The 12,214-nt window shown below is 46.5% G+C and overlaps 1 protein-coding gene across 16 annotated transcripts; it reads left to right on the forward strand.

Moving 5' to 3' along the window:
- The first annotated feature begins 1,179 nt into the window (after nt 1–1,179).
- On the forward strand, nt 1,180–11,943 carry PIGV (phosphatidylinositol glycan anchor biosynthesis class V). 16 transcript variants are annotated; one of them, XM_045859557.1, is made up of 7 exons: nt 1,180–1,930; nt 3,020–3,104; nt 3,311–3,391; nt 5,064–5,197; nt 8,194–9,315; nt 9,678–9,761; nt 11,043–11,943. In XM_045859557.1, exons 4-7 carry the CDS (start codon nt 5,120–5,122, stop codon nt 11,322–11,324), a joined length of 1,566 nt encoding a protein of 521 aa, XP_045715513.1. In that variant the 5' UTR covers nt 1,180–1,930; nt 3,020–3,104; nt 3,311–3,391; nt 5,064–5,119; the 3' UTR covers nt 11,325–11,943. The 16 variants fall into 16 exon arrangements, with proteins under 16 accessions (XP_045715513.1, XP_045715519.1, XP_045715522.1 ...); XM_045859556.1 differs by lacking the exon at nt 1,180–1,930 and adding an exon at nt 1,986–2,069; XM_045859552.1 differs by lacking the exon at nt 1,180–1,930 and adding an exon at nt 2,080–2,644 and having other exon boundaries at nt 3,311–3,425.
- Nucleotides 11,944–12,214: the final 271 nt, after the last annotated feature.

A 12,214-nucleotide genomic window follows, 5' to 3' on the forward strand; every position in this document is an offset into this window, starting at 1 on the left:
GAGATTAAGAATAATACGGGAAATGGAGAAGCCAAAGAATTTATATATATGATCCATGGACATGAACTAAGGGTGAAGGGAATGCTGGTGGGAGTGGGTGCAGGTCAGAGGGGAATAAAGGGGAGAAAAAATGGGACAGCTGTAATAGCATAATCAATAAAATATATTAAAAATGAATAAGTAAATAAAATCTTACAAAAAAGAGAGAATGACCCTGGCTGGTGTAGCTCAGTGGATTGAGCACAGGCTGTGGACTGAAGGGTTGCCGGTTCAATTCCCAGGCAGGGAATATGCCTGGGTTGCAGGCCAGATCCCCAGTGGGGGCCACGTGAGAGGCAACCACACACTGATGTTTCTCTCCCTCTCTTCCTCCCTTCCTTCCCCTCTCTAAAAGTAAATAAATCTTGAGAGAGAGAGAGAGAGAGAATGCATGTCTTTGCCCCACATGAATTCACAAAGCAAGAGCAGTTCATTTCTCAGTTTGGTGTTTGCAAGTAGAGTGCTGCTTGGAGCCCCACAGACATCTAGAGTCTCAAGCCACAGCCTTAGGCCCCAGTTTCTGATTCACTCACAGGCCTCTGGAGCTGAGGACAAGTGTGGGTGTCACTGAAAAGCCTGGGGGAAGACTCTTCTAAATTCCATTTTTTCCCTTCTCCAATACACAACTAAAATGTGACATACTTTAACCACCCAATACACAACAAATACATGAAAGGAAGTTTAGGTCTCAAGGCCTGAAATGAATTATAAAGAATCAAGAGCCCTGGCCCGTGTGGCTCAGTTGATTGCCAGCCTATGAATCTAAAGGTCACTGGTTCGATTCCTAGTCAGGGCACATGCCTGGGTTCTGGGGCCAAGTCCCTTCCCCTCTCTCTAAAAAAAAATAAATAAATAAAATGTTTAAAAAAAAAAAGAATCAAAAGATACAGTCCCTGACCCCCCAAAAACTGATCTGGGCTACTTTCTTTGCCTGAGAGATAGCAACCATCTCTTTGTTCCCACCCACAAGAGTATCTGTTGTACAAGATAAACCCCTCCCTCAGCCAAGGTTGTGGCCAGAAGCTAACCCAGCCTTTAGCTTCGTTTGGAGGGCAGATAACCGAAACCACAGAAGGCTTTGGAATCCTGAGAAACAAGAAATTCACCAACGGAGAAGGATTTATTATCTATTTCCTTTAAGTAGGGTGCAAAGTTGTTCTAACAGTTTCCGTTACAGGGGTACCAACTGGCCGCTCCTCCCTAACAGACGGTTTTGTTGAGTTAGCTTCTTTTTTTTCTTCTTCTTCTTTTTTGGCCCCACTTCCTACGAGAGAAACTACTTGAATGAGGAAGAAAGGAGTCCTGGGGGGTGTTCTCTGAGTTTCCTTCACCATCCTCATTAGCCACCTGAGGTGGGACTGGGGCTTGAAGTAGGACAGAAGGTCCCTGGTAGTTGCAAGAGTGGAAAGTCGGGGATCCCCCACTTTCTTCACACTCACGACGTAGGGTGCTGCTGCTGGCCACAGGAACCCCAAGGAAGCTTTTTTTCCTATTCTCGGAACATCTATTGTGTGTTCCGAGACGCTGTGCTCAGCTGCTTGCCTGACAGCAGGGAAAGTGCAGCTCTGGCTTCTGTGAAGAAAGAGGCCGCGGGGCAGTCCCCAATTCCGAGAGCTTTGTCACACATTGGGAACTCAGTGGATGTTTGCAGGATGGAATAGGGGCAAGAACATCGACTCTGAGACAGCAGGCCCGGGGGACTAAAAGAAGGCGGGAGAGGCGACTCGAGTAGCGTGTAGTGCGGGGGCGGGGGGTAGTCTCCAAGTGTCACCACTGAGGAAAGGTGCCAAGGCAAAGGGGCGCGGAATGGTGGGGCTCTGCAGTCCCCGCCCCACTTGCCCGGAGTCATCATGGCCGCCGCGGAGGCGGGGGGTGCTTCGAGTGCCGTGAGGTGAGGGGCGGGTCCGCCGTCGGCGGAGCCAAAGCGCAGGCGCGGCCCGCTAGGTGTCCCGGATGGAAGAGCTAAAGTTCGGGTCCTGCCTGGGACACTGAGGCGCGCTGGCGCGGGTGCTAGGGACCGGAGCCCCGGCGTGTGAGCCTGAAAGTTCTTGGGGGAGGGAAGTTGTCAAACGGAGGCCGAGGGAAAGGAGGCGGAGGCTGCCAAGAAGCGCGGAGACCCGCCCCTCCGCCATAGCGGCCTCCAAGGGCCGCCTCTTCCTTTACAGTCTCCCGCCCTGCCCTGCCTTCCGGCCCTGCGGCCAGGCCTGGCCTCGCAGGCCCCCTCGGAAATATCCCTTGGGGCCTTTGGGGAGAGGACGTACTCGATTCCCGCTTAGGACTATGACTGAACGAAGCGGGCTAGAACGGGCTTTAGGCGCGGCTGGGCTGGCAGCAGGTGGTCCCTGGCTCGCTAAGTCCCGCGAGGCCTCTGGTCTTGAGAACGCTTGGTTAGAGCCATTTACCCACCCCACAGAGGATGTTAGTCTTACCCAGAGAGCCCAGGGCTTTAATTTAGCAGGCTTGCCGGTATTCTCAGAAAGGGCCCTCTCTACCATCAAAATACTCAGCAGGAGGCTTGCGCCGCCATTGGACAAGTACCGGGGCTGGATTTAGGAGACTTGGGTTGTAATCATGTCTCAGAAAGATCACGTCCCCTTTGGCCGGGGTAAGGCCTGGTGGGAAGACCATGAGGTTTCAGAATTAAAAAAAAAAAAAAAGCATTCTCTTTAAATACAGCCTTGGATGTGTCTTTGGACCCCAGCGAGCCTCAGTTTCCGTATCCATAAAATGGCGACGGTAATTATACTGGCGTCACAGGGTCTAATGAGATCTCTGATTTCAAACTAGGGAGACTTTTATTACTCACTTCTCTGGGGCATATTTATCTCGCGTGAACAGTGTAAAACTAGTTGTTCCTTGTTCTGCCAGGCAGAGAGTGATTTGGCAAAGGAGTTGTTGGGAAAGTCGAGGCTGGCAATTAGCTGAGAGGGAGAACTCACTGGCTTTGTTTTGTTTCTTATTGATTTACTTGTAAACTAAGTGTAAGCTACAAGTTTCCTGTGGTCGCTGGGGCTAGAGCTTGACTCTGGAGAGAGGAAGAATGGCAGCCTGGTGAAGAGGCAGAGGTGGGTTGTGCTTTTCTGTTCCCAACTTCTTTGCATGTATGTGGGTGGGAAGTAATGAAGGGAAAAATATGAAGTCACCTAAGATAGAGACCCAGCGGCCTGTGACGTTGGCTGTGGCTGTTTCTAGGATTCCTTTCGATTCAGCGAGTCAGTGTTGGAAATGTTGGGTAGATTCACAAACTACCTCTGTTCTCTGGGATTTTCAGAAGCTTGCCTTTGAACTGAATTTTGATGAGCAAAACCGTGTGGCTTTGGAGGCCCCTCCTTCCAGGCTTCCTGGTGATGAAGTAAGCAGCGGGCGCCCCCTGGTGCTGAGGATAGGTACTGTTGTCACTGGCCCGTCTTGCTCCCTTTCTGGACAAATTTTATTTTCCTGTGGCTTCTGTGACTTTGTAGTGTTGCTGTTAACATGAGTATGGTGAGAGGACTATTGGAGCAGTAATTTTATATCCAGAGCCAATGAACTGGTGATGCCACATCCTGTTCTTGCCACTTCCACTCAATCAGAACACAGGCTTAAAATGTCTGTTTTTATGCTAGGCCCTGGGGATAGTTGTCAGCAAGATAGACAAAGCCTTCCCAAGCAACTTAATTAAGCAATAGCAGTAAAGACCACAAGGCAGAGTACAATGAGAGCATATCACATAGTCTAGTGAGGGTCAAAAAAGAATTCCAGAAACAAGCAATACCTAAAGTTCTGATAGGTATTAGCCAGATAAGAAAAGACAGAAAAGTCTTCCAGCCAGTCCATTAATTTCTCAGGTTAGGTTTTCCTTTAGGGATAGATCCTCAACACACATCGGGAACTCCAGATGTTTGCGGGGTGGAACTGGGGGAAGAACACCAAATCAGAGAATTGCCTCTGATGCTCGTGTCCTCCCTTCTGGTTTCCCCAGTTGGTTCTGTAGAAGGCATTGCTACTTCTTTTAGACCAAGGAATTGTTTAAAAGAAAAAAGCCTTGACGTGCATTCCTTGCCTCAGAATGGCTTTGCAGCTGTTTGGATGTTGCTGCCATTCCAACAAAGGGATGGGACATAAGTTTTCTCCATCCCTGGTAGTCAACTTTGTCTTCCTCCTAAGTTTGTTTTAGCAGTGTGAGCTGGCTGAAGTCCTGCCGAGTGGTGGTTTTCTTTCCCTTCTCCACTTAATTTAACAGACCAGCTGAACACACATCAGAGAGCTAAGCTAGAGTGTATAGTGATTATGGTCTTCCAGTTCAGTTCTATGCCTCATTTTTGGGACTCTGGTTTGGGACCTAGTTTATTATTCTGGGCAAGAGGAAAAGGGCACACACCAAATAACAGCAACCACAACATAGATGTTGTGGTACTTCTTCACACATTTCACCATCACGATAATTTTGTGATACAGGCAAAATAGTCTGACCCCATTTTTTAAAAAGATTTTATTTATTCTTAGAGAGAAGGGAAGGGAAGGCGAAAGAGAGGAAAAGAAACATCAACATGTGGTTGCTTCTCAAATATCCCCTACTGGGGACCTGGCCTGCAACCCAGGCATGTGCCCTGACTAGGAATCAAACCAGCGACCCTTTGGTTTGCAGGCCAGCACTCAATTCACTGAGCTACACCACCCAGGGATGAACCCATTTTATATGTAAGGAACTGAGGCTCAGAAAGACTAAATGAGAAATTGTGAGTAACATAGTCAGGACTTGAACCCAGATCTTTAGTTCCTACATAGGGGACACTCAACAGGCTTTTTAAAGATTTTCTGTGAGTTTAGCTTTCCAGTTTCATGCTTATCTGTGTGGAACTTTCCCAACAAGAATATAGTGCTTCAGAGTGACATCTGCCTTCAAGATGCTTTTCCCTCGCCTGGGAAGTTAAGTGGTTAAATTTGCCCAGTAGTGCGGAAAGGGGAGTCTCCTGTGAAGAATGATTTCAAGAATTTACTTTCAGCCCATGTGTGACATTGCCTCCTTGGGTTTTGGAGTTTAGAAGCCTGAGGCAGTTCAGTCCTGGCAGCAACACCCCTGAATTCCTGTGGTGAGAGGATGTGGCTCCTGGACCCATCCCGAAAAGAGGTGCTGAGGTTTGCTGTCAGTTGCCGTGTCCTGACTCTGGTGCTGCAGGTCAGTCTCTGATCTTTTTTCTTAAACATGCCTTGCCATATGACTGGGCAAGACACTAAGAATAGTCCCCATCTCCTTTTTAACCTTCCAGGTGTGCCCCTCCATGTGGTTGGAACCATAAACACTTAGGCTTCATAGCTGAAAAGTGGGCAGGTCTGTTAACCCTTTGCTTTACACATGAAGCAGGAAAGGCCCAGAAAAGATGAGTGGTTTCCCTAAAGTCGCACAGCAAGTTAGAGAAGGGCCAGAATCAGACCCCAGGTTTTCTAACTCTTGATCTAGTGGTCTTTGCAGTAGACCATGATGTTCCATAACCAGAGATGCCATTAGGATGTGACAGCTCAAAGTATTGCCCTGGGTCCTCTAACCAGGAGACTGAGCACCATGTCAGTCAGTTGAGAGGGAAAGAAGTGACACTGCCCTGAGATCATCTGTGTGCATTTGTTTAGTCAGTAATGTCCCCTGGTCTTCCCCCAGGTGTTTCCCCTTGCTGCCTTACCCACACACAGCCCTCAGAATGCATTCACACCTTTGCAAAACTCCCTTTCCCCTCCAAGGCTGTCCTTATATATATTTTAATCAAATTTCATATACATGTGAATTATATCCAGTGCCCAGTGCTTAGCAGGTTCTCAGTGTGTTGTTGTTAAATGTAGTCAACACCCTAGGTATGTTATATTAGCATAATTATGTGCACCATTTATCACAAGTTTCATTCTTTCTGAGGCTCATAGCTGGTTCCTTTGTGGAAATCTTTCCTCTCTTCTCCCTCACTATAAGAGGTATAGCAGACTCTGCTGGCTCCCAGGTTTAGTGAGAAGTATCTTCAACTAGGAGACTAGGGCTGTTATCTGTGACTGTCAACCCTGTCCCATTTGTTTTCACTGTTTGAAGTGGCCTGATTATAAAAATAAATAAATAAATAAAATGACCAAAAACAGAAAGAACGTTAAAAATGGGGTTGTACTCCTAGTGCCAGACTAGAGAAAGTGGCTCGATGATAACTTTGATTGGCAGAACCAGTGGAGCAACACTGTGAATTGGCACCTGGGATGGAAACCAGGACAGCTGGGTTCTAATGCAGATGGTTATTTAGAAACAAGGATGTTTTCCAGACTGTTCACTCAATCACCCAAAGTTTATTAAGTACCTACTCTGTTCCACATACTAGGTGGTGAGCCTAAAAGTCATGGTCTCTTTTCCCTGGAGTAACTGACAATTTAATGAGGCAAAAAGACATTTAATGATAATGCTATTTTGTTATTTCTCCCATTGTGCCCCCCTTCCAGTTTTAAAGCTCATGCCATCAGAATATATTGCTAGTTACCCTTGATTGTTGCTGTCATCCGTGTTAAGGACAGCTCATTCCTCCTCATTGTTAAGGTTTTAGCTCCTGGTTCACGGTTTCTCTTTCTAGCCCAATTGCTGATTTCTTGGTAGTTTGAATATTAATAAAGATGATACACCTGACTACTGTCTCCTCTCTTTTGAGCTCACCTTCTCTAGTACCCAACTCTAACAATTCTTCCAGCCCCTCAGGACTTGTAATCCATTGATTCTACCACCGTTTCAATGACTCACCCACCTCAAGGCTTCAGCTTCACTTCCTACCCAGCTTAGATTCCGTTCTCTATCATGCATTCCTGCACAACTCACTTGCTTCATTCTCCCTATGCCCAACCTTGGTTAAATTCAATTCTCTCTACATTCCATGCCTGCGTCTGCCCAGAGTAAAACACAAAACTATAGTAACTAGTTTCATTTTATTAAGGTCATTAGCTCAAATGAGTCCTTAGTGCTACCCAATGTTAGTGTATTTCCTTGGTCCACTCACCCCCTTCCCCATTTTTCTGCACATTAGAATCACCTGGGAGAGGTTAAAAAAATCTCAGTTCCCCGGCCTGAGATTTTACCAGTGAAATCATTAACTCTGGGGAAGGAACCCAGGCATCAGTATTTGTAAAACTACCTGGGTGATTCCAGTACATAGTCTATTTTGAGAACTAGGGTCAAGTCCCTAGCCTCTTTTCTCCAAGTGGCTTTTTTAAGTGGAAACTCAGAAAAATGGAAGCAATCAGAAGTGATTCTCTTCATGCTTGCACCAAATCCATCAGCATAACTACATTTTCACTGTGCACCTTTACTGTGGAAGGTTGGGTGAGCTGTCCCTTCTCTCCAAGGTTAGCTCCTCCACCTGTGCAGCAGACTCCATCCTGTTTTGCCTGCTCCAGCAATCCTCCACTTTCTTGTGTACTCGTTTCCTTTCAACTGGATTATTCCCATTGGCAAACAAATATTTATCTCCCAACTTTTAAAAAAATATTTTAAAAAAGATTTCTCTTTACCCCACATTGTCATTCACCTACTAACCCTTTCTCTGCTCTCCTTTATAGCCAACTTCCTCCAAGTAGTTGCCTGTATGCACTATCTCCCCTCTCCCCTTTGCTGTTGAACTCAGCCTAGGCAATCTTCTTTCTCTTCCACCCCACTGAAATAGCTCTTGTCAAAGCCACTGGTGACCTTCACATTGTTAAGTCTAGTGGTCAGTTTTCAGTCCCCATCTTACTTAACCAGTCGGCAGCATTTAACAGAGCTGATCACACTCTTGTTTCACTTGGTTCTAAGACACCAGGCTCTCCTGGATTTTCCCCTTACCTCACTGTTCACCCTCTCTCAAGTGACCGACTGTGCCCAGGGCCCAGGCCTCGGCTCTCTTCTTTTCTTTATCTGTACTTCCTAGTGCTCCCATTCAGTCTCATACCTTTAAATACCACGCTAGTACGTCTGACTCCGAAATTTGTATCTCTAGCCCTGATCACTCTCCTGACCTTTGGACTCATCTCACTGCCTCGTTGACCTCTGCACTGGAATGTCCAAATGAAACTTTACTAGGCCAAAACTAAACTGATTCCCCCCAACAAATCTGTTCTTCATTTTATTAAATAGTAATTCTTCCAGTTGTTCAACCAAAATCTTGGTTCTCTTTCATCCCACAGGGACTCTTCAATGCCATCATCCCAGATCACCACGCAGAAGCCTTCTCTCCTCCTCGCCTTGCTCCCTCAGGCTCTGTGGACCAACTTGTGGAAGGTCTCCTGGGTGGCCTGTCTCACTGGGATGCTGAACACTTTCTGTTCATTGCTGAGCATGGCTACCTGTATGAGCACAACTTTGCCTTTTTCCCTGGTTTCCCCCTGGTCCTGTTGGCGGGGAGTGAACTGCTGAGACCCCTGCGGGGGTTACTGAGCCTACGGAGTTGCCTGTTAATCTCAGTAGCATTGCTCAATTCCTTGTTCTCTATCCTGGCTGCAGTTGCACTTCATGACCTGGGCTGTCTGGTTTTGCACTGTCCCCGCCAGGCCTTTTACGGAGCACTGCTTTTCTGCCTCAGCCCTGCCAATATCTTCCTGGCTGCCGGTTACTCAGAAGCTTTGTTTGCCCTCCTAACATTCACTGCCATGGGGCAGCTGGAAAGGGGCCAAAGCTGGACTAGTGGACTCCTCTTTGCCCTTGCCACTGGTGTACGCTCCAATGGGCTGGTCAGTGTTGGCTTCCTCATTCATTCTCAGTGCCGAGGCTTTTTCTCTTCTCTCATGGTACTGAATCCTCTGAGACAGCTCTTAAAGCTAATGTGCTCTATGTTCCTGTCCATGTTCATACTTGGCCTTCCCTTTGCCCTCTTTCAGTATTATGCCTACACCCAATTCTGTCAGCCAAGCTCAGTCCATTCCATCCCTAAGCCCTTGCTGCAGTTAGCTTTGGACAAGGGCTACCGAATTGCAGAGGGAAACAAGCCACCTTGGTGCTCCTGGGAACTTCCCCTAATATACAGCTATATCCAGGATGTCTACTGGAATATTGGCTTTTTGAGATACTACGAACTTAAGCAGGTGCCGAATTTTTTGCTGGCTGCACCAGTGGCTATACTCGTTGCCTGGGCAACTTGGACATATGTGACCACCCACCCTTGGTTCTGCCTTACACTTGGGATGCGGAGGAACAAGAACAATGAGACCCTAGAAAAGCCTGATTCTGGATTCCTCAGTCCTCAGGTGTTTGTGTACCTAGTTCACGCTGTAGCGCTGCTACTCTTTGGCTGTTTGTGCATGCATGTTCAGGTAAGGTGGATTCCTGGCTGGGAAAAGGATGTACACCCAGGCAAAACCCCTAGACCAGGGGCGGGGAGGAGAGCTAACTTTGCATTTGAGTGACCTGTGCCTAATTTATTTATTCAACAACTATGTGGGGAGCTTTCTTTGTGCTAGACCATGGGTCAGACCATGGAGGGTGAAATATGAGTAAGATAAACTGCCCTGGCTGGTGTGGCTCAATGGATTGAGTGCCGGCCTGTGAACCGAAAGGTGGCCAGTTTCATTCTCAGTCAGGCACATGCCTGGGTTGCAGGCCAGGTCCCCATTTGGGGGTGGTGAGAGGCAATTGATCATGTATCCCTTTTTTCAATATTTTTATTTATTTTTAGACAGAGGGGAAGCGGGGGAGAGAAACATCAACGTTTGGTTGCCTTTTGCACGCCCCACACTGGGGATCCTTGCCCGCAACCCAGGTATGTGCGCCGACTGGCCAGTGCTCAATCCACTGAGCCACACCAGCTGGGGCCGATCATGTATCTCTTGCACATTGCTGTTACTCTCTTTCTCTCCCCTTCTCTCTAAAAAGTAAATAAATAAAATCTTAAAAAAAAAAGTTGTTGCCCTAGTGGATCTTATGGTAGAAAATGGGAGACGGACATTTAACAGATAAAATTAGAGCAAAGTAGAATGGGAGAGGACTTGCTTTTTTGGAGAAGTACTGTGGAAGCACAGAGGAAAAAAGCTGATTGAAAGAGGGTGTCGGATTTAGTCCAGGTCATAAAGAATAAGAAGAAATTACATTTAAGAAGCAAAGGAAGAACATTCTGGACAAATGAAGGATGTATACAAAGACATGAGAGTTGTGAAAGGACCTGATTTGACTTAGATACAGGGATAAGTACAGAGAATACCTCTGGGATCTTCCCATAATACACTTACAACTTGGTAGTTGATTTTCTGAGGTATTCTGAGTGGGTGCTCAGTTTTCAGAGGAGACATTTTGTGTAATGTTTGGGGGGTGGGGGATAGGGATGGGAAGGTTTTGATCATTCAATTTTATTTTTTTTATTTCTGGCTGTGGCCCCAGTTTCATCTTAACCCCAAGGAAGTATTTTTTTTTTCTCCATGCTGGCCATTCCTTAGCAGTGCCAGAGTTTCTGCCTCTTAGGGGTACACATCGGCTGTTGGTGAAGTTCTCTGAGCTGTGTGAATAAGAGGCACAGGGGAACAGAAAGTAACATTCTGTGTCTGTAGCTGGATTAGCTAGTAGAGGGAATTCCAGCAAAGTTCAGCGTTTCCAGGTAGATAAGGGAGGCTATTTGGCCCTGAACTCCCCTAGAAGGAAGAATGTTGAGCAGCAAATAGTATCCTCTGCCTCCTTTCCCTCTGCTTTGCCGTCCCCATTCGATGAGGGAACAACCTTAGGTTCCTAAAGCCCCACATCACAACCTAGAGTGTATAGTTCAGGCCATGCTCTAAAATAGGACCCCACAGAGTTTTTTTGTATTGACATACCCAGTACTGTGGCAATTAGTCTGTAGTGTGTTTATTTGTAACATTGAGGTAACTTGGCTGGTATCACACACAGCTTTATAAGGCAGATCCTAAGCTCTACTAAATTTTGTGTCCAGTGTAATAAATGTCTAGTCATAGGGTTACTGTTCACCCAGCATCAGGGAATCTCCCAGACTGGTCCAGTTTGAGGCAGTAACATTCCAATAAATGTGTGGGTTTCCCCCTTTTATGATTTCCAGGTTCTCACCAGGTTTTTGGGCTCGTCCACACCTATTGTGTACTGGTTTCCAGCTCACTTGCTTCAGGATCAAGAGCCACTGCTGAGATCCCTAGAGACGGTGCCCTGGAAGCCTCTTGCAGGGGACTCCCCACCAGGACAAAAGGTCTCCAGAAATTCTATCATGGGACTTTTGTACAACTGGAAAACCTGTTCTCTAGTCACACGATGCATTCTAGGCTACTTCCTGACTTACTGGCTCCTGGGACTGCTCCTGCATTGCAACTTCCTGCCTTGGACATGACCTAGAATCTCAGGGGACAGACTTGAAGCCAAACGAACCAGAGGGCTGAAAGTACAAATATATAAATACACTGCCTGCGCTGCCTTGGGATTCTTACTCTGTCCATTAGAACCTCTTCCTCTGTTTGAAGGTTGGTTAGGAATGGGAGCAGTATGAGCCACTAGAGAGCCCCTAATGGTCCTGGCTATGGAAAATTTTAGAGTAGTAAGTATTTTCACAGAAAGTGAAAACATCTTATTCTAAGTCTAAAGTATACCCCGATCTGTCTCTAACCGAGCACAGCAGAGATAGTCTTGAACTTACCACTGATCCACTTGTAAATTTAAATGTAAATTTAATCAAAGGCTCTAGCTTACAGGCTAGTAATAGTCCCCACATGATGGCAGAGGTCTGAACAGTGTAGTGGCAGTAGTAAGTAAAGTGGGACCTTCTTTTCTAAATGAGACATTGTTGCCCTGACCTTGGCATATTCCTAGGTTGCAGGTTTGGTCCCTGGACAGGGCACGTATGAGAGGCAGCTGATCCATGTTTCTCTGGGGGTTTGCCAGCTGGGGACATGTGAAGAGGCAACTGATTGTTGTTTCTCTCCCTCTTTTTCTCCCTCCATTCCTCTCTCTAAAAATAAATAAAATCTTAAATTTTTTTTGAATGGGACACTGTTTCTGATTATTTTTAAAATGACTTGTTCATGTATTTATATGAAAAGTCTTACAAAGATATGCAGATTAAACAACTTTTGGTTATGTGAGCAATCAATTGCCTTTTTAAAAATAATACAAATTAGCTCTGGCTGGTGTGGCTCAGTGGATTGAGTGCCGGCCTGAAAACCAAAGGGTCATGGGTTTGATTCCCAGTCAGGGCACGTGCCTAGGTTGCAGGCCAGGTCCCCC

This window comes from Phyllostomus hastatus, unplaced genomic scaffold, assembly GCF_019186645.2.
Source record: "Phyllostomus hastatus isolate PE091 unplaced genomic scaffold, TTU_PhHast_1.1 phas_scaffold_182, whole genome shotgun sequence".
NCBI lineage: Eukaryota > Metazoa > Chordata > Mammalia > Chiroptera > Phyllostomidae > Phyllostomus > Phyllostomus hastatus.

Bases quoted from the DNA above. Each gene is read 5' to 3' on its own strand.
- PIGV (XM_045859557.1), top strand. From the start codon at position 5,120: ATGTGGCTCCTGGACCCATCCCGAAAAGAGGTGCTGAGGTTTGCTGTC. The intron at 5,198-8,193 runs GTCAGTCTCTGA...TTCATCCCACAG, and splicing joins TCCTGACTCTGGTGCTGCAG to GGACTCTTCAATGCCATCAT. The intron at 9,316-9,677 runs GTAAGGTGGATT...ATTTATTTTTAG, and splicing joins GTTTGTGCATGCATGTTCAG to ACAGAGGGGAAGCGGGGGAG.